The 23,033-nt window shown below is 32.3% G+C and overlaps 1 protein-coding gene and 1 pseudogene across 1 annotated transcript; both read left to right on the plus strand.

Annotated features, from left to right (window-relative positions):
• The first annotated feature begins 3,273 nt into the window (after nucleotides 1-3,273).
• Nucleotides 3,274-4,443, plus strand: LOC131659694 (cytosolic sulfotransferase 15-like; annotated as a pseudogene).
• Nucleotides 4,444-12,018: 7,575 nt separating this feature from the next.
• On the plus strand, nucleotides 12,019-12,858 carry LOC131657096 (cytosolic sulfotransferase 15-like). The gene has a single exon (XM_058926590.1). It carries the CDS (start codon nucleotides 12,019-12,021, stop codon nucleotides 12,856-12,858), a length of 840 nt encoding a protein of 279 aa, XP_058782573.1.
• The last annotated feature ends 10,175 nt before the right edge of the window (nucleotides 12,859-23,033 follow it).

Raw genomic sequence — 23,033 nt, forward strand, 5'->3', positions numbered from 1 at the left:
TAAAATGTTTACAATGGTTAAATAAAATGTAGTGCAATGGGGCGTGGTAATCGTAATCACGAAAGGATAGTTTTGATTAACCGTTTCTTTCATGTACAATTTAGAAGCAAGGATAGATTTTGTTCTAAAAGCAATATCGTTATAAGTATAAATAACAAGTATGTTCATGTATAATTAGACAGTTATATTTATTTATTTATAGAAGGATTTTTTAAAACTTTAAATGATGAAGCGAAGGAAGTTATATTTTGAGATCATTAGAAACCAAAGTTACAGTAAGCTGAATAATGTTGGAACTATGGTGGCGGTGGTATAATGGTCTGGTGGGGGAGGTGAACACAATAGCCAGCGGCAGAGTTGATGGTCTGTTTGTTGATGAATTGTGTGTTAGAATATTATAACTAATAAAAAATCTGATACTAATAAATATGAGAATCCAAATGTTGATGTAGAGGATGATGTGGTGGAAAATCAACATCGGCGTCAAGATGTTGTTGTAGATGGTGTTGTGGTGCAAAACCAACAATAAATTTAAGATGTTGCCGAAGAGGGTATTGTGTTCAGGCAAATAATTAATTTTTTAGATTCTGATGATGACGAGGCCTATAATTGGTCTAATTTTATCTCAGCGAGAAGGTTTAGATATGATAATGGTTTTTGATTTTGTAATATTGAAAGTTTAATTGTCTTAAGGTTATTAACGTAATAACTTAAACTATCAACTTAAACTATCCGCTTATACTACAAATTGGATAAACTAACAAACCGATAATTGTAATTGAAAATTCAACAGTTTGCAATGAATTTGTTCGTAAGAAACCGTCTTTTAGTTGCATTCCTGTCAAGTTCATTGTATTTTCAACTATTATATTTCATAACAAAGTAAATATTAAACATAAAACAGATAAGAATCAGTGTACAATTTTCAAATTTCAAACCCTACTTCAACTATTGTATTTCATAACAAAGTAAATATTAAACATGAAGGAGATAAAAAAACACAACAACTTCAAATTTTTAGAAAATCTCTCTGACTTCAGTCTGTTCTTCAAATTCTTGTTCTTCTTTTTTGAATCTTCATACATAACCTTCAAATAACCCATAGCTTCCAACTCTGACTTTATATTACTCTCATATTCATTTCACGATTTTTCTCTAATGTCTTCATCCCATATGAACAAATTACATGTTTCATCACTCCTCTAAAATGGACATCTCCAAAAAAGCCTTCCTTGACTCTATCCCTTCTTGCATTGGTACGAAACCATACGACTATCACAACCACACAAATTTTCTGAAGTAGATTTTACAGTGGAAGAAGATATAGTAAAGCTTTTGGATGAGTTTGTCTTCAAATGCGACATTTGAAATGAAATCGAACAACAACGATAAGTATGGTTATTCTTGTCTTCTTCCCGACGATGTCGACGGCGTTGGTGTTAGGATTTGTTTTTTTTAGTGGAAAAATAAATACTTAGTTTTAACATATATACAGAAGCACCAGTGTGTAACAACGGTTTTATAAAGGAGCCGTAGTGATATACTTGTTATTTTTTAATTCAATATAAATAAAATTGAATAGGTGTGCATTAACTTAATATGAATTAACTATTTAAGGACCCTCAGGATCGAACCCAGAAAAGCTTAGTTATATCACCAAGGTTAGATAAATAACCGTAATTATAATCTTAAAATTTTTAATAAAAAAATAAAACACAATTGTTAGTGCATGATTTTAGAAGTGTCAACACGGTTTTGGGTGAACCGTGGTAACTTTGACGTTGTTGTTTACATGTTTTGCAGTAGTGTTGCCGATGCAAACTCTACTTAAGACCGATTTCAATGATTCTTATTGGACATCTATTCAAATGTTATAGCTCATTTTTATACAAATTCTTTTATACGATGAAGAATGTCATTTTTATTAGTATTTGAGTTGTATTTTGGTTGTTAGGATATTCTATGATAAATGCGTTGAATAATATAGGGAAAAAATTAAAATATAATTTTTAGGTATAATTTTTACTAATGTTTAATAAAAAATGACAAATATAATTTTATCTTACGTATATGCAATTTCATTATATTTTCACTCATACATTTCATATATTGGAATATAATAAAAATCATATCTAATGAATTGTATATAAGTTTTCTTATAGTGTTTATATGATGAATAAAATTGTTTTTAAAAACAACTCCTTTAAAGAATCTTTATAAATATTCTTTTTTAAAGAAAAAAAGAGGCGTATGGCTATAATAGTGCTTTTAGGAAAGCGGTATTATACATTGGGTTTTTAATAGCGATTTTATTGGAAATGCTGTTAAAAACTGGGGATTTAATAGCCCTTCAAAACGCTGTAATTGGTTTGCAGTCTTTAATAAAAAATGCTATCTATAATTATCAACAAACAATTATCAAAGCTAATGTTATATTTTCTTTAAATCATTGTTCTTATTTACTGCAATATTCATTTTATGAACAATCAAAGTGTTAGCTCAACAATCAAGTATAATTATGTTTCTCTTGTTCTTAGTTGTGACAACTTTCAAAATTTATATTCATGGAGAATTTTTATTTTGTTTTGTTGAAGAGAAAAACTAGAGTGATAATAAATTATAGGATCCTTTGGGTACACAGGTTGGGATACCCTCCAATGCTTGTTTCAAGAGACATACAATTTCTTTGCTCTTCTAGGTTTACAAGAAATCTAAAACCCTCTAACCTTTCTTACAAGACACTATTATATTCATTAATCTATTTTTTAAAGTCTATTTTATTTCAATGGACCTAATTGCCAAAAAATTTAAAACCCTATAAAATATAATAAATGACACGGGGAACCCTGTCTATTTTTTGTGTGTAAGGACCGCTCCTATTACATAATTAGACGCATTATAAATGAGGTGTTTATGTGATGAGTTCCAATATTTTAAATCAAAATTTTGAAGAAAATTTTAAAAGAAATAAGTTTACGATCTTTAATTTATCAAAGGTGACTTAAAATTAAATTTATAATTTTAGATAAAACATTGTCACGTCCAAACTACTAGATCTTAAAAATGATTATAGGTTTATTATAAGATTAATAAATGACTAATTTATAATGCAAAGATTTTTCTTATTAATTTACTAACAAATGACTTTAGGATACTAATAAGCAAAATAGTGAGAAAAAAAATCCTCAAGGTTCTTCTATAAATACATGGTTTCTTGGAAGCTAAAGTAACACATACCATAACTTTTGGTCTCTATCATCCTATCAATTCCCAATGTCTACAAAACATGATAGAGATGAATTAATTCAAGAACAAATCCAACTTAGCCAAGAAATGAAGGAAATGATTTTATCCCTTCCAAGAGAGAAAGGTTGAAGAACACCTTACATATATCTATTCCAAGGATTTTGGTGTGACCCAAATGAAATCCAAGCCATAAGCACCTTCCAAAATCACTTCCAAGCTAAAGATAGTGATGTCTTTGTTGCAACTTTTCCAAAATCAGGCACAACTTGGTTAAAAGCGCTTACATTCGCAGTTGTGAATCGCGAATTCGAACACCATTTCGTTTCATCGAAAAACCATCCTTTGCTTAGTTTCAATCCACGTGATCTTGTTCCATTCATTGAATACCATGTTTATGGTAAACATGGCAATATTTCAGATTTGTCCAATTTTCATGAGCCAAGACTTCTTGGCACACATATTCCTTATGATTCATTGTCAAAGTCAATCAAAGATTCTAATTGCAAGATAGTTTATATTTGTAGGAACCCTTTTGACACTTTGATCTCTTATTGGTTTTTTATCAACAAAGCTAAACCACCTTCAATACCTACATTGAATTTAGAGGAAGTTTTTGAAATGTATTGTTATGGGACATTTGGGTTTGGCCCATTTTGGAATCACATGTTGGGTTATTGGAATGAGAACAAAGAGAGACCAAAAAATGTTCTTTTTTTGAAGTATGAAGATATGAAAGAAGATGTGAATTTTTACTTGAAAAAATTGGCTGGGTTTTTGGAATGCCCTTTTACTTTGGAGGAAGAAAAAAAGGGTGTGATTGAAAATATAATAAAGTTGTGTAGCTTTGAGAAAATGAAGGAGTTGGAGGTAAACAAGACAGGAACATTCAGAGGGAAATTTGATAATAAGTTCTTGTTTAGGAAAAGTGAAATTGGTGATTGGACTAATTACCTTTCACCTTCAATGGTTGAAAAATTATCCAAAATTATTGAAGAGAAATTAGGTGGATCCGGTCTTAACTTTAGAGTTAAATAATGTTGCTTCAATCTTATTTCCCTCCCTAAAATATGAAGTCTTCAATTAATAAAGTTGTCAATCATGATAAGATACAATGATAGTTGTTATGTGTAACTCAATGCTTTTAGTTATTTATATGTAACAACCATGCATGAATATCATAATTGGCTATGCAAATGTTGTCATGGTATTTCCTTCTCATAATACATAATAAAAGAGTCTTAGATGTACTCAATTCAACTCTATATATGTATATGTAGTTTATTGAAATTTCTAAGTATGATTTTTCTTGTGGCTAGAAGTGACTACATGTCTTTCTATGATAATTTGCAATCATTTTATCCATCTTTCGCACTTTGTATTTTTCTCTTTTTTAGAGTTTGAATCTATAAGAGAAACCGAACATCGTTTGATTCATGTAGTTGAATTTTTTTATATTATATGTTTATCATGTTCAATTTTATTGACAAGCGGAGATCTAGAATAAAAGTTTTGTGTATTATAGAAATTTTGCGGTGTTGGTGAATGATTCCCCATATCTAAAAGATTAACGTATAAAGGGTTTGAAACAAGACGATCCTCTTGCTTTTTCTTTTCCTTATAGTGGCAGAAGAAGGGTTTAGTGGCATGTTTAGTATGACAGTTGAGTTGAACCTTTACTCTAGTTTTAGTGTTGGATCGTCTGTTTTGGTGTCTTCCATCTTCCGTATAAAGATGACACATTGATCTTGATCGATCCTTATGTAGAGAGCACATGGGTTATTAAGGCTATTCTTAGGGGTTTTGACCTGATATCGAGCCGTACAATTATTTTTTCAAGAGTAATCTAATATGAGTTGATGCAGATTATATATTTTTGGATTCAGTTAGTGATATTCTCGATTGTAAGCTTATGTCCCTTGCTTTTAGATATCTTGGGGGCTAATTCCCATTTAAAGCCACTTGGAAATATCTTCTTACTCTGTTGTCTAAGAGACTTCATTTGTGGAAGCATATGTATATTAGTGTGGGGGATCGAGTGATTTTAATCATCTATATGATTATTGTTATCCATATCTTCTTCTTGTCTTTTATGAAAATGTCTGTGAAGATTTAGAAGAAGCTATTTAAGATCCAACGACAACTTCTTTAGGGGTGATGTGAAGGGAGACTCTTAGATCTCTTAGGCTATGTTTGGGAGTTTGGAGGGAAGGGGAGGGGAGGGCTTTAAAAAATAAGAAGAATTGGGTGAAAAGAATAAAAGGATTTTGAGTAGGAGGGTTTTGGAGGGTTTGGTTTTATTCATAACACCAAAAACCCCATAAAATGGGGGAACTCAAAAATTGTATTGAAGGAGGGTTTTGGAGGGTTTTGAAGGGCTTATATAAATTTTCCAAATATCTTTTAGGTTGTTATACTATTTTGAAAATTAAAAATTTTGTAATGATTATGACTCTTTTATCATTCTAAATAAAATCATTTTTTCAAAAAATGTCAAATATTTCTCTATATTTTTTAAAAATTCGTTTTCGGAAGCCTTCCCCTCCCCTCCCTTCCAAACTCCCAAACATAGCCTTAGATTATATAGTATGATGTTTGTAAGTCTAAAAGTAAAGTTGGTTTAGGTGATTCTAAAATCTCTTATGGAGATTTGTGAGATTTTGGAACCATATCCATTTCTTAACTAATAGCAATTTTGATTATCTATGACCTGGGTTTTAAAACAACATTTTACAATATCCTACCATTAAAAGAGTGGATCAACATACTAAAATAAAAATTACTCAACAAAATCAATATTGTTATTTTATTCTATGTTTTCATTTTCTATACATTTCAAGAAGACTTTGATAACTTTGAAGTAATTAAAAAGCCTCAAATTTATCAAACTTATTTTTATATACTTTTACATTCAAAATGTAGAAAAATATATTCTAGATCGAACAAGTATAAGTGCAAATACATTTATAAGTAGGTTGAAGGGGATCTCCACCAGCTTCTACACAAGTTCCATGCCCCTTATAAGTTTTAAAGCACCATTCTCCACAAGCTTCAAGGAGGCATTCTCCTTCACGACTTGTGACACATTCTTTTGCCATTGAGACTTTCATAACTGAAAAAAAAGAAGAAGCATAATTAGCATAAAAAATAAGAGCTTAAATGTCAGTGTAAAATATTTTATTCGGTCAGAAGATCACAACTCTTAAAAAAAAAATACTTTATAGGTAATTTAAAAAAAAGTCAAATTTCCATAAAAATTAATGGTTATGATTCACTGACAGTGTAAAACTATGTAAAAAAATAATTGTGAAAAGAAAAAGTAATGTTGGAAAGATTAGTATACCTGAAATAAAGAAGAAAAGAGTGATAATTAGCATGAAAGAGTTTTTAGCCATTTCAATTCAAATTGCTTCAAAAACAAAAGCAGAAAACTGATATATTTATATAGAGAAAAATTAATGAATTAATTATAAAATAAAAATAGAAAATAAATATATTTGGTAATTTAATTATAAAATATAAATTGTATAATCAACTTCTATAATTCTAGAGGTTGAACACAAGTTTTATTATACTTTAGGAAATAATCTTTACAATTCAAACTTGCAATATATTAAAATAATTATTTTGAATGTCTTATATATAAAGGAATTATTGTACAAAAAGTAAGTATTTTAAAAAATGTTAATCTATGATTCTTACCAAATACAATTAAAATATCGATTTATTAATTTTAATAGTAAGGGTCATTCCACTAGTCTTTATCACAATGATAAGAGTTTGAATTTTTAATTATAAAATAAATTAAATGACCATGTTAACTTTTTTTTTTAAAATTGATCATTAGTGTCATTTTATTTGGTATATCTAGACTTAAACTATTATATACAATCAGATTATTTTAATAAATCAAAAGAATTTGAAGGATAAGGAAAAAAACTAGTCTTTTATCATTAGAAGGGTATTTTAATAATTTAATATAAATATTATTTTAAAAATCCAGTTTAATAAATGAAAATTTGGTATGACTAATATTATTAATTATAATTAGGTTATATTAGGGGTTTTAGTGGAAAATTGTGGTTAATTTTTTAAGACAAAATAGTTTTTTTTTCCTTATCTATATTTTGAGATCATTTTTGTCCCTTAACTTTTAAAGGTGTCAATGTAGTCAATGTAGACAAAATACTGAGGTCTCAAAAATCTGCTTTGAGCGGGAACCAAACCTTAGTCTCCTTGGTTGTTGGACATAATACTTTACCACTAGTACACATTAAATATAATTGAAGTCTTATTTATTTATAAAAAGTAAATAAAGAAAACATCAAACAATTAGTATGCATTATGCTTTCCCAATTCTTTTCTTACAGTACTTTTTCAAAACATTATTAATTGAGATGCTAAATCATATTGTTTTTATGAGTCTTGAGGAATCTATTTGCTTTTCTGAGTCTTTATAATCATTTACCACAACAAAAGTTATCAGGAATTCAATATAACAAAGATACTTTTTAAATTATTTATCCTAAATTTTACGTCATCTAATCGACAATCAAAGTGATGTAGTGGGAAAGAAAATAGTGGTTTATATGAAGACTCTCTAAGATATGCTCTTAGAATATAATTTTACTCTTGAAAAACACAGACGCATATCTTGAAGAATTTTCAAAGGCTATGAATTTACATTGACAAGTTGTCTCTGATTTATTAGTGAATGTAATTTATCATTGACAAGTTTTAGATATGTGATTTTGATTTGTAAAAATCGTTTGGCCCGTTCCAGAATCGAAATCCAAAACAGAATCGAATCCAAAATATAAGCGAAAGCCAAAATCGTTTGACCCATTCAAGATATGTGATTTTCATGTTGCAAAAATCGAAACATAAATCAGAGATGGTGGCAATGGTGCTTCTGATTCTAACAACACCACTTTTTCAGCTTCATCCTCAAACCCAGTTCTTCATAACATGAACCTAGGTTGAATAACAACACCACTTTTTCAATGAACATGAAGCCAGGTTGAAGAACACGAGATTTAATGTTAAGTCTTGATAATCAAAGTGAGTGGAACATCACTGAAGAAGGTTGGAAGGTTAAAGTTTTGATTTTTAATTTGTTATCAATGTTGTTTTGTATTTTTGAAATGTTTCTAGAATTTTTTCAAGTCGTATTAACTTTTAACATTGCAAATAAGACTTGTCTGCCAGATGTACAAATCCATTGACTTTGACTAACGGTTTGGACAGAAAGGACAAACATGGACCTATTTAAACATTTAAAGGATCACTTTGGAACTTTTTGAACTTAAGGGACCAAAATGGACCCCGAGTTATACTTAAGGGACAAAAAGGATATTTAGTCGTTTTTTAGTGAAAGGAAAAAAACATTTTTTGCAACACTTTCTTTAATCTCTTTGTTGTGGACCGGTCCAATCTTCAGAATTGGCCTAATCCACTCCTACTTATAGACCCGACCCAATAAGCATTGGTCCACACACTCAGGCAAACAAGGGTAAAAATATCTCTTTTGCCCACCTACCGAGCACATATGAACAACGATCTTATCACAATAATGGATCATTCGAGCATGCTAACTCTCCCATCCTCGCCAACAACTAATTCACTTTGTCCGGATGAACGAAGACTATTCTAACCATCACGTATATTTTTGACACTGGAATCGCACCCAGCCCAAAAGATAGCGTGACCCAGTCACACGCTTAGGAGAATAATATAAATAGCCCTCTACATCTAGAGGGCAAGATATTGAAAACTTTCTCCAAAATCTATACTTTCTGTTGTACCTTTGCTCTCGTCCTTACTTTGGCATCGGAGTGCCTTGTAGGTACAACCCATTTTTTTCTCAACCATCACCGAAGATCACGTCGTTGTTGTTGGCCAACCCGTTCTGACTCTTCAAGATCAGTGGCGCCGCTTATGAAAACTTCGGCTTCCTTGTTTCTTTTTCTTGCATCTTCTTGATCGTCTTCTTTCACATCCAAGAACTCAGAAAATAAAGCTGTCAACTTTCGTATTCAAATGGCCGGCAACAACAAGAATCTTTCCGCTAACATATTCATATAATATTTTTTTTCACACTTTCCAATTATTTAAACAACTCAATTACATATTTTACATCTAAAATTTTAAATTGGGTCCCACTAATCCTATAATATAGTTCAAAAAAAAAAATATTAGTTAACACATACAAATTCAACGAAACTATTTGCAATTAATTATTATTATTTTCTGCCACAAGTAGCCACTATCAATATTTATGTAGGGGTGGACAAGAACCCGCGACCCAATTCAAACCGCACAAGACCGAAAAAATATATCAAATTGGGCGGGTTAAATCCATCCAATAGGTTTAACGGGTAATGGAGTTGGATTCAACCAAATTTAAATCTGCGGATTTGCGTAGAAAAGATTGAACCACAGATACCCAGATTTGCCCCGAATGACACAGCAATGACACACTTGATAATCATGTTATTATCGTGGTATCTCTCGTTTATGCCCTCACTGTAACATTTTCTAAGTTGTAGAAAACATGAACTTTTGAATAGTTAGAATGATAATACTATGAAATTCTCTCTTTTTATTTCCTTACAGTGCCTTGGTTAATAGAAAACTTTGATAGTACATTGTTGGCTCTTTTTGGGATAGAGTTGTTGTAAAATGAGAATATGTTGGGAGCTCTCACGCATTAGTCTCTTTGGTTAAGAAATAAGAAGAGAGTATAAAAAAGATTTTTTTTAAGAGAATGAATTTATTAAGATAATAAATATTGGATCAATCTTTAATCCGAAACACCCGTCTAAATCGAATATGAATTTGGGTAAAAATGAGTCTTTAATAACTATCCGCGGTTTAGATTGAGTGGTGTTTTTTGGCCCGAATCCGGCCAACCCAACTCATTATTCAATGGCGGATCTAAAAATCTGCTTAATGAGAGCAAGAAATTAAAAGATATTTTTTAATGAAAAAGATAAAAAATAAATACAATTATTAAATCGTATAAGTTGATAGAAAAATAATGTCTGCGTTGAACGAGTCGAAGAATGAGTGTTAAAAATATTAATTTTTAGATAAAGTTTTTTATTAAAATTATGCTATAAATGTTACAACGTATTTCAATTCATCAAAAAATAAAATAAATTGGTGATTTATATAAATTTATAATTTTTAACCTTCCTAAAAAAAATTTAGTATACTATTTTTCATCAATAAAATTGATACTACCTATTAAAATAAATTTATATTAGGCCATATAAAGGGACTAAAACTTAACACATACAAAATGATAATAAGAACTTAGAAGAAAATAACTACTCCCTCCGTTTTTTATTATAAGTCGTTTTGAAAAAATAATTTGTATTTAAATATAAGTCATTTTACAATTCCAATGAATAATTAATGCTACTTTTCCTATTATATCCTTAAATATTTATTATTCTCTCTCCTTTCAATTATATAAATTTATTTTTCACATGTCATTAATGAAGGATAATTTTATAAAAAATCTTCATAATTTCTCATTTTTATACAATAATTATTATTTTTCTTAATCTGTGTGAAAAGTCTAAAACGATTTATAATAAAAAACATAGAGAGTAAATCTGTATTCGGTAATTGATAATAAAAAATTAATTACTTAAGAATACTGTTTAATAAAATAAAAATAATATAATTATTAAATTGTTTATTAAGACTAAATAAAATAAGAGATATAATATTAGAGATTAAGCAAAACGTAGAAATTGAAGGGAAGGGGGCCAAGAAATTTCAATTTTTATATAATGAGAGAAATACTATATGTAAATGTTTAGTGGAAAAAAAATTGGTGGGGGGCATCAGACCCCATAAACTTGTATGTACATCTGCCAGTGCCATTATCTAAAAGCAACATAGTACAAAATGAGGCTCATCACCATAAATATTATATATATATGTTATTAACCAATTTCACAATTGCATTAACTAAAAAAAATACGTCATTAACCATTAATTTTACTTGTAACTTATTAACTACTTTCACTATTTTATTAACTAAGAAAGTACATATTATTAACCATAACACTAAATTATAAATGTATAACCTACTTTTACACTTCATTAACCAACTTTATTTTACTATTTAATTTTTTTTTTTATATTTAAGAACTCTTTAAATAAGTTATCAACAGTATCAATCAAATTAATAATATAACCAAAATTGATTTACTATGTAAGATTTAATATATCATATCAGAATACTCGATAACCAAACTATAAACTATATTAACCAATTTATAATAACCAATTTATAATTCTCAATTAAACTTTGCTTTATAATTTAAAAACTTTTTATGTTAGAATATACTACCAAACTCTGAACTGTATTAACCAAGTTCTAATATTTAATTAACCAAAATAATTTTAAAAAAAAAAGAAAAATCTATCAAAAAAAGTAAAAAAAAAAAATCATTGTTGACGTATTTGTGATTAGTGTATTGGATGTGGGTGTGTGAAGTGGTGTAGGAATATTATTTCTCTTTAAAATAATATTTTTTTATTAGACACCATTGCAATGTGATTGTAATTACACCAAAAACCAACTTATAAATACCGGTGCCTTGGAAGCTAAATTATCACATGCCAATAACTTATAGCTTTGGCATTTATCATCCTACCTATCCCCATATGTCTCCAACAAAATTTTCCATAATCCATACAATTGATCAGAATGAATCAATTAAAGAACAAGACCAACTTAGCCAAGAAATCAAGGAGATGATTTTGTCCCTTCCAAGAGAGAAAGGTTGGAGAACACCTTATATATATCTCTTCCAAGGATTTTGGTGTCAACCAGCTGAAATCCAAGCTATAAGCATTTTCCAAAATCACTTCCAAGCCAAAGATAGTGATGTCTTTGTTGCAACTGTTCCAAAATCAGGCACAACTTGGTTGAAAGCTCTTACTTTTGCCATTGTGAATCGCCAAGACCATCTCATTTCATCCAAAAACCATCCTTTGTTTAGTTTCAATCCACATGATCTTGTTCCTTTCATTGAATACAATGTCTATGGTAAACATGATCAAATTCCGGATTTGTCGAATTTTCATGAGCCTAGACTTTTTGGCACACATATTCCATTTGATTCATTGCCCAACTCAATCAAAGATTCCAATTGCAAGATAGTTTATATTTGTAGGAACCCTTTTGACACATTTATCTCTTCTTGGATTTTTGTCAACAAAATCAAACCAACTTCAATGCCTACATTGAAATTAGAGGAAGCTTTTGAAATGTATTGTAATGGATTAGTTGGTTTTGGCCCATTTTGGAATCACATGTTGGGTTATTGGAATGAGAGCAAAGAGAGACAAAAAAATGTTCTTTTTTTGAAGTATGAGGACATGAAAGAAGATGTCAATTTTCATTTGAAAAATTTGGCTATGTTTTTGGAATGCCCTTTTAGTTTGGTGGAAGAGAATGAGGGTGTGATTGAAAATATAATAAAGTTGTGTAGCTTTGAAAAAATGAAGGAGTTGGAGATAAATAAGATAGGAACATTTGGAAGGAACTTTGAGAATAAGTCCTTATTTAGAAAAGGTGAAATTGGTGATTAGACTAATTACTTTTCACCTTCTATGGTTGAAACATTATCCAAAATCATCAAAGAGAAATTAGGTGGATCTGGCCTAAACTTTAGAGTGAAATAATGTTATTTCGACTTTTATATTCTTCCCTAAACTAAATTCATTTTATCACTACAAAATTATTATAAGATAATGATGAATAAAATTAATCATCATGAGAAGGCATGTGTTTGTCATGTGTAACTCATTCTATACTATGTTGCTTTTAGTCATTTATATGCAGCAACAACCATGCATGAATTTCATAAATGGTGTTGCAAATATATTGTTATGGTATTTTCTTTTCATAATAGATAATAAAAGGATATTATTTGTCAAAAAAAAAAGGATATTAGTTGTATTTTTATACATATGGAGTTTTTTTAAATTTCAAGTGGTTATATCTTGTTGTGTGGTTATGTGATAATTTATAACAATTACTATATGTTTAGCACTTTTGGAATTTTTTCTCTTAAACGGCAAAAGTGAAAGAAAAAAAAAACATATTGTGATTTTGTTATTTTTGTAAGTATTGTTTTTGTGAAAGTTGTTGGAGAGTCTAGGAAAGTTGAAAGCTTCAACGAGCTAAATGTTTAGGATTTAAGAGACCTCGACACTATATATTTATCTAAAATTTTAAGACAATGGGTGAATGATTCTTTTCTCTTATACATTTATTATTTCATTCATTTTTAGTCCATGTGAGACTTAACCACTCACAGCTGAATTCAACCCATAAATGAGTAACCCAACATTATTATCCTTGATCCACACTAGGATCACACTCTTTCTCCCTCAGCGAGTCTAACCATGACTTTAATATCAATTTGTTGGCAAGTCTGGGAAGCGTATGAATTATCGGTCAATATTTCTTAAAGCTAAAATCCGATAATATATGTCGTAGGAACGCCTCGTTTGATTTTTTCTAATAAAATAATCAATATTTTACCTCGTGTTATAAAAACTGAGGTAACAAAGCTATAAGTGATCGTCATTTTTTATACATAAAAAATAATAAGCCTATTCTCTCAAGTTTTTTGGAGAACCGAGGTAAAATAGCTATAAGGCATCTCCCTTCGAATCCCCGTTACCGCATTTAGAATTTTTTTCAACGATTTATCACTTGGCATCTTTTCCAGATTCCATGTTTTTCTTTGTTAATTAGTAATTCTCAAAATATTTGTTATCAATAAACTAGAATAGGCAATAATATAAAAGTGAAATATTTCATCGATAATAAAAAAACAAGACAATAGAGAAAAGTATTTCACATATTCAAACTTCTCAGTCCACTCAACTTCAACATTATTCCTAACTATCCCTAACTTAGAGAAAAATTCAGAAAGAACTCTTCCATATGGTATGAAGAAAGTCATTTCCTCTAGAAAAATGCTTATCATTTTCTTCAAGAAGTTGAAAATGGTAAGAGGAAGATTAACTCCCACGTTATAGGTGAGGAAGTACAAGAGATTCTTGTCATACCTAGTAAGCGTTTCCAGTTGTTTCTCTCTTGGGCGGAGATTTGCTACTAGAAGTTGAAACCAAAATTTTGCAATAGGTCGTAGTGAAGCAGGATTGGTGGGCTTATCTTGGTTGGCATAAATTCAGTGAAGTTAGATTGAATAGACATTTTTGAATTGATAATGTTCAACACAACTATCTGTCTCTTGAAAATTGATTGTCATAGCAGTCAGTGATGAAGTAATGAAGAAATAAGAGCCATTGAGATAGGACTAGATGATTTCATCATGACCAGCTGGCACAACAGAGACATTCATCCAAAACTCTTCAACGAGATTAGTGTATATGGAGCCATTTTGAATGTGAAAGTAGCCATACAATATTTGTTTGTTAAAAACTTTCCTTAGTTCAAAACGATCGAAATCGTTGAAATCAACAAACTTTTCATTGATAACAAACAAAAGATTTGGATCCATTTTTGAATAAAAAAACTTTGAAACAAGACACAGAGAGTTTGAAACGAGATGTTGAAAATACAAAAAGACTTTGAAACAAGGTTTGAAGATACAGAGAGTTAGAAATGAGATGTTTAAATAGCTCAAAAGCCTCCTTGAAAATCTAAAAGAGACATTACGACTTGAATATAGATGATCATTGATATTCTAGTGATATGATAGTTTTAATTAGTTTTTAAAACAACTTATTACCTCAGATTTTCGCATAACTGAGGGGAAAAACAAAACTGAAACCTCCCTTTTTATTATATTTTTTATTTGTAAATTAAATTATCTAACCCATCGGTTTTCATAATAACCGAGGAATAAGATTATCATATTTAACTCAAAAGCACTCATTAAATAGATTTTACCATAATCCTAACTCGTACGTATCATTTTTGGGATAAATGCTTATCATTTCCTTTAAAAAGCTTGAAAAAGAACTCTATGATGGATTACAAGTGCAGAAAAATATTTTTCAATGGTTGGAAAATATATCACCTTTAGAAGTTGGATATATTCTACCCATATACCATTTTCCAATTTTTGGAATAAATAACTCCTCACGGATAAGAAGTTGGATTTGTTGCAATATTATGGTTTAATATTCTATATATACAATATAACTTCAAAAATAGAAGAATATTTTGCAGCTCGGGTTTTCTAAAAACCGAGGGATAATTTAGCGTTAAAATTCAGGATATTTATTAACGTCTTTTAGCGTCAAACCCCGTAACCGTTTATGGACTCAAAAACAGTCCATAACAGCTTAACCGGTCACCACAATATACGTAATCGATTACACTGTTAGCAGAAGCACTTTTCTGCTATTTCTTAAAACAAAATCACTTTTCTTCTCACCCCAAAACCCCTTATTTCATCCAAATCGTGAATTACATTATTTTGCACTAAAAATTAATTTTCAGGAACATTACACCCTAACTCTTTACACCAAAAAACACTCATAACTTAAGTTTTGATTCTGACTCGCAACTTCCGCCAACGACACAACATCGGTATCATACAATTCCATCAATCATACCGCAACAACCACAATAATTCAACATTTCATCATTAATCATAACAGCAACATGTCCACATAATTCATCAAGCAATCATTCAACCCAAATGCATACAATCTGCAACAATATTCATAATGTAGAGAGAAGAAAAACACAAACCTACATGAACATAATCTACCCACCATTATCATACAAAATAGAAACTTACCAATATCTTAACCCGATACAATCATAATAAACTTGATCACACCCCCTTACTTCAAATTCCTAGCAAGTTGGTCTCTTTCTTCGCGTTCTAAAAAATTCCCCTCTGAGCCCTAGCCTCTTCTTTGCGTGCTCCCAATTCTACGATCGCGCACACAATGATCGCTTCCTCTCTTATTTTTCTCTTTTACTGTGTTACCCCTTAGATCCGTATTATGCTATTCCCATTATGCCCTCACTCAACTCTCTTTAACTATTTATTTTAATATTATTATAATTAATCTAAATACTATAAACTCAATTATTTAAATCTAAATAATTCTAATCATCACCTTAATCAACTACTACCTCATAACATGCCCTACACATATCATCATACGTCACCCAAATTCACCAATAATTCACAAATAATAAATTAAATAATTTAATCTAAATTTTGGGGTATTATAGTATACCTCATCCACCTTGATGCTAGAAGAGGCGAGAGTCTCCTAGATGACTGTTATGTTAAAACTCATTGTCTTCAATGTGGTGAGCTTGAACAAGAGGTCTTCTATGAAGTTCTGTTTGGGGGGGACATATTCTATTTCAAAAGAAGTAAAAAAAGAGGATAGACTTCGTACCTTTTGGAGATATTTTATCAGTTGCTATTCCTTTTTCTAGTACTACCCAAGACTTAGTTAGCGACCAATTAGGAGTCGCTTTTGGCCTTCAATATGGAGGCTCTCATCTCTAAGACGAGGACCAAGCCAACAATAAGAGCCTCATACTCCGCCTAATGTTGTAGGCCGTGAACTCTAATGCATCCTCGTTGAGTATGTCGCCAGGTCATTTCATGACTATCCCCATGCCGCTTCCTTTTATGTTGGAGGCTCCATCTATATATAATCGCCTCCTTGCCTAAGAGTGAGCTAAATTTCTCCATAAAAACTGCCAAAGCTTATGATTTGATCCTTCCCCTCATGACATATTGAATGTCATATTCTGAGAGTTCCAATGCACAAGATACCATCCTTCCTACAAGATCTGGATTCTTCAAGACTTGTGAACATGATAGTTGGTTTTTTCAAAGATCTTATGACCCTGAAAGTACGGTCTTAGCTTCCTCGCTAAGAAGAAAACGACTAGTGGCGACTCCTCCATTGGGCAAGTGAGGCAGGGGCGGCGTGAGGAAGTCTTCCACCCTAAAAAAAGCCTCCTTACATTCAGTGGTCAACTCGAATCTCTCTTTCTTCTTTAAGGAAACAAAGAAGTGGAAAGTCTCGTCGCCTACGTAGGAGAGGAAGCGAGATAGGGCGTCACCTCCAGGTTTCTTCCTATCTGGAGGGAGAATACAATGTCCATGAGCCTCTAGTAGGTGGCGTCAATATTCTTTAAACCGAAAGGCACGACATTATAGTAGTAGTTGCCATGATTCGACATAAAGGTTATCTTGGGAGCATCCAAGGGATCCATCAGAATATGGTTATACCCTGAATATGCATCCATGAAGCACAAGATGTGGTAGCCTGATTACCCATTTATAAGGCGATCGATGTCTAGTAGCGGGCATGGGTATTTAAGACATGCGACGTTCAAGTGGGGAAGTCTACTCACATGCACCACATGTTTTTAGCTTTTGGTGATAGAACCACGTATGGAGTATTTTTTCTGTTATAAACCCGACATTAGATAGTTTCCCCATCACTTAATCACTGATGGCCCTCTTCATCTCGCCAAATTTTTGCTTCCTCTACGCCACTAGTCTCACAAAAGGATGGATGGCAAGGCCATGGCTCACCATTTTGGTGTCTTTCCCAAGTAAAATGGATGAAGTCTAAGGGAATAAGTATATGTTCTTAATGATTTGTTCGACTAGCTCCCGTTCTTTCTCCTCAAAAAGTAAAGCCTATTTTCGTGACTTGATGGGAAAATGGCATATTTTAACCTCTTTCAAGTCCTCTGTGGGTGTGATCCTTTCTGCTTTTGTGCCTAATTGATCGCGACTTTGCGTGTCTATTAGTCAGGATAACTGCAAGTGCACAGTTGTGTCGTGTAGTTTTAAAAGATATCGAATCCACAGAGACTATAAATCGATATACTGTTATCTAAAGTTACTATGTAAAGCTAAGGCTAATGATATTTTAGTTGTTTCTAAAGGGAAGATTAAATTGTGAATTCTAAGAAATATAATAATAAACGGATATCAGTATGTATTTCGTCTAACTTAGGTGATCCGAAGGTCCATTGGCTATGGTTTCCATTTAATTAAAAATCTTTATTAATTCTGTCGTTTAAAAGTCCTCCTCTTAAACTCTCGCTCTGTTGATTTAGACTACTATCCTAACTCGTAATGTACGCTCTCGCCATCCCATTATATTTAGAAAAGCTTTTTGAAAATAACATAGTTAATAAAATGCTCGCTTTATGAAGACGTTATCTACTTAAATCTCATAGTCTCAAACTCTCACTCTGTTGACTCGGATCATGCTAGTATTCCCTAGCGTACGCTTTCGCCATCCCGCGCCGGGTTTAAAAAAACTTTTTGAAAGTAAATAAATTCTAATCAGTTTTAATACGCTTTCGCCATCGTTAAAAATAATGTCCTATGTCTACTATCCAGTTAAAAATCTCAAACTCTCGCTCTATTGATTTTAACCTTTGTCGGCCCTACAATCTCAAACTCTCACTCTATTGATTTTAGAACTTTAGCAAATTAAATTAGACATAAAACCAAAAACAAGTGATAGTTAATAAAACATATTTAAGCCAACTTATTTCGGATCCCACGGTTAACTTACTTTACATACCGATATCTTAATAAATTAGCCGGACATATTGATACGGTTAAACATGCATAAATCGGTTCGGTTCATAATAAAAGGCATATTAAATAGCATACAATATATCACGCAAATAAATATATTAAAGGCGTTAAATAAGAAACCTGAATAAAATAGATCTTGATATATAAACTTGGATCTTGAAGTACTCGAACTTCCACCACAGGTTGGTTGGATCGTTCTTCAAATATTATTCGGTGTAAAAATTAAAACAAGGAAATAAAAACTAAATCTAACGTAAGGTTAGATCTATGAAAAATTCAAAACAATTTCTGGTGTAGAAATTTTCGTGAGAAAAGAATGCAGAGAATAAAAATGCGAAGGAAAATAATGCGTTGGAAAGTAAATTCGGCAGAACTTCGTTGTAAAAATTCGGACCCTTGATAATGAAATATCAGTGTCCTTTTATAGGTGAGTCTTGGCAGCTTTCTTCCGTAAATGTAGTACCCTATTGACTCAGAGTTGGGAGACGTGCGTCTCCACTTTTTCAGCAAGACTTGGTAACGAACTTGAGACGTGCGTCTCAAGTGGAGATATTTGAGGGAGGTGGGAGACGGACGTCTCCACCTGTGACGTGGCCAGGACCTTTGGAGACGGGCGTCTCCTGTGCTGAGGTGGCTGCTTTCAGCTTCCTTCGTGGGCTGGGCTTCCACCTTTATGCGTTTTGGGTCTTCTTTGCACCCCCTATTCACTTCAGCACCTCTTCTTTTATTTTCTTGGAATAAATATGAATGATTTCGCTCTATTTCTTCTCCTTTTCGCAAATAGTCTTTAACATGGACGTAATACCTGAAACATCGCAAATACTCGCATAATACCATAATAAAACAATATAATTTAATGAAAATTCTAATAATATTTATGGAATTTAAGCTAAATATATGGTATAAATTCGTGTTATCAAACTCCCCCAGACTTGAACCTTTGCTTGTCCTCAAGCAAATAATCAGATTAAAACAGGTGGACAATGAAAAATGAAATGCAGGTCCGCCACACCGTTCGGGTTGTACTTAGCCACAAAGTGTTTTTGTTGGAAACTTATGAGATAAATCTTAACAATAAGATTACAGTGGTGACACTAGACAACTCCCAGTATGCATACCAATATGAATCATGCTACTATAACTCGACCTTGAATTTGTTGTTTTTGCTCATTAAGCCCATTATCTTGACACGCACATAGCAGAGTAGCCGGTTAGTGACTATGATCCTTCATATGGAGTTCTGGCACAATTATGTGGTATACTCCTTTAGCGCTCATTTGTGGATTGTGGGGAATCGAACCAAGGTCCATCCTACCAAGTTTAGTACCAGATAACTTCTGAACCAATCAACAATGAGTTTATTTAATATTTAAGACTTGTAATCATTGGGTTAAATGATCGTGTGAGGATCACCTTACTTAGTAGGCACATTTCCATTGGAATTTAAGCATACAAAGAATTTTTATGTGGATCATACACTTATATTCATCGACTCTCTGCGTAGTTGGTGTCTAAGACGGTGTCGACTGTTAAATAAACTAATAAGGGTCATTTCAAAACTAAAGTCTATGGTTTCGGTATAATGGTTACTCAAATCGGTGACGCATACTTGGGGGTTTTAGAGTGTTGACACGGTAATGGTATTATCTCGAATTTTACTCTAGTTTCCTATATATCTTGTAAGCAAGTAGCTTTGTACTTTTCGAACGTGGGGAGTTATGCATTTATCGTTTAGAAAATTTTGTTATGGCTCAAGAAAATGGAAGAATTCTAATAAACACGAAAATATGCATATAAGACTCAAAATCTCATAAATATGTTTTTATTGAATGGAAAAACGTTGCAACAAGGGAAATAAAAGAAATAAAAATACTAATGATAATGTGAGTAATACAACTCCACCAGACTTAGAATTTGCAGTATCCTCAATGCATAAAAACTATTCCTCGTTGTTGCGATTGCGAGAACTGCTTCCGCCACGGGTTTGAACACGTCTACGCCTATTATCAGGAGAGCTATGGACGCGAAGGTTGAGATCATTTAATTGTGTAGCAATTTCTGTGTAGTGGCCTTCGGTCCTAATAGCGTAGTCACGTTGTTCTTGTTGCATTTCTCGAACTAGCCTTAAGGTTTTGTCTTGATTTGTCTGCATAGCTTGAAAAAGTTGGTCTTGGCGTAGTATTGCAGCATACATGGCGTTGAGAGTAATTGGCGGAGGATTATTGGAAGGAGGTTGATGTGCATTGAGTTGTGGAGCGTCGAAATCATTATCCGCTTGGTTTAACTCATGTTCCATTTCATCTATCGGCTCATTATGTTCTTCAGGTTGGTTTCCTTGAGGATCTTCAAAAATAAGCCTCCAACGCTGAATATAACGGATGTTAATTTGCTTGGGGCACGGTAGGATGACATTTGGAATTAAAGTTTTGTTGACTACCAGAGTGTAGCGACCATCAGGTCGTGGCGACACCATGTGAGAGTCACGGAAGTAAGTGAGATCGAGGAACTGAGCAGGCATCATGTAATGTGCAAGTGAGAGAAGATCATCAGCGAGGCCTAAGGCATATGCCAATGTGGTAACAATACCGCCAAAACAGAATGGGTTCGTAGCGGGAGAATTTATGCATCCTTGGATGTGTTGGAGCATAAAAGGTGCGGCATTGATACGTAAATTATTGAGCGCACAGAACAAGAATAATAACTCATTCTGGTTCACCTTGTGGTTGTTGGATCTTGCAAAAATAGTGTGTCACAAAATATGTTGAAAATAACGTATAGCGGGATTTTGAATGTGAGATGCTAGAAGATTCCTCCAACCGGTAACATGTTCGCCAGTTAGATTAAACCATAGCTCAAAAGCAAGTTGCTCCCAAGATCGGCCATTGAGTTCTTCGAAAATATTGCGACGAGCATCTTGGTCATGAGAAAATCGCAAGTAAGTGGCAACTACTTCTTGATCTAAATTGTATTCACGATTAAACATCCGAAATTGGATGTTACCAGTTAAGAGTGGTAGATCAGTAGGAGTGTTGTAGTTGAAAGAGCTTAAAAACTCTAAGACGGGCGGCTCAAAAGTAGGGGCGGATTCAGTACAGAGGCGGAGTAGGTGGGATTTTGTGAGTAAAAGGTTTACACCATCTGTTAAATCCAAAGTGTCTAGACATTCAGTGTCCACATATCTTGTAGGGACAACTGAACATTCGTAGAAAGCTAAATATTTTGTTCGTTGAGCATCATCGTCGTCCACTCGGAAAATAATTTGTGATAGGTCGGGAGGTGGTCTCTCAGGGTGCACACTTCAGATGATAGATCGTGGAGGCATGGTGTATATGGGAGAAGGAAATGTGTGGAGAGTAGAATGGTAAAGAATGATTTAAGGGTGTGGAGAAAAGAATGGTGGTGGTATGAATTTATAGTGAGGTTTGTAAATGGTGGAATAAAGATAGAATTAAGTGGAATTTATGGTGGTGGTGAAGTTTGAAATAGTATAAGAATAGAAAATGGTGTAGAGTTATGGTGGTGATGAAGGTGGGATGAATGTATGGAGTTTATGATGGTTAAATGAAAGAAATAAATGGAGAGAGGGAAGAAATTGAATGATGAATTTGAAATTTGAAATTCAAAATGTGGAATCTTGGTCAATCTGCGTGGTCAAGGCAGAATCAAAGCAGCTGCCACCCCTTGGGAGATGAGCATCTTAGGTGGGCAGTCTGCAGCTCAAGCATGCATGGAGACGGACATCTCCAGTCCTAAACACGCAGGGGGGTGGTCCCACAAAGGGGAGACGGGCGTCTCCTCAGTCTAGGTGGCCCTTGGGTGTTGCATTTGTTCACGTGTGTTTGTCTGATAGGTATAATTAAGCATGTAAACAGTACAGAACAGTGACACAGTTTGACACTATAAAAGGAAAACAGTACAGACTTCGATATAATTTATGCTGTTAAGAGTATATTGCAGGTAACAGAATAGCATAAAAGATAAAACAATATCAGGATTGAATAATAAATATTGCATTATAAATAAAAATACTGAATACTGATTGTTATAGCAGCAAAATAGAAAAATGCAGAAAATAAATTCTAGACTAGAAATAGAAAATAATTAATGAATCTAAAAACTAAAAATAAAAACTAGTTTTCTAATGATCAACATCTAGCCACTTTTCTTGTTTTGCAT

This window comes from Vicia villosa, linkage group LG3 (genome assembly GCF_029867415.1).
Source record: "Vicia villosa cultivar HV-30 ecotype Madison, WI linkage group LG3, Vvil1.0, whole genome shotgun sequence".
Taxonomy (NCBI): Eukaryota; Viridiplantae; Streptophyta; class Magnoliopsida; order Fabales; family Fabaceae; genus Vicia; species Vicia villosa.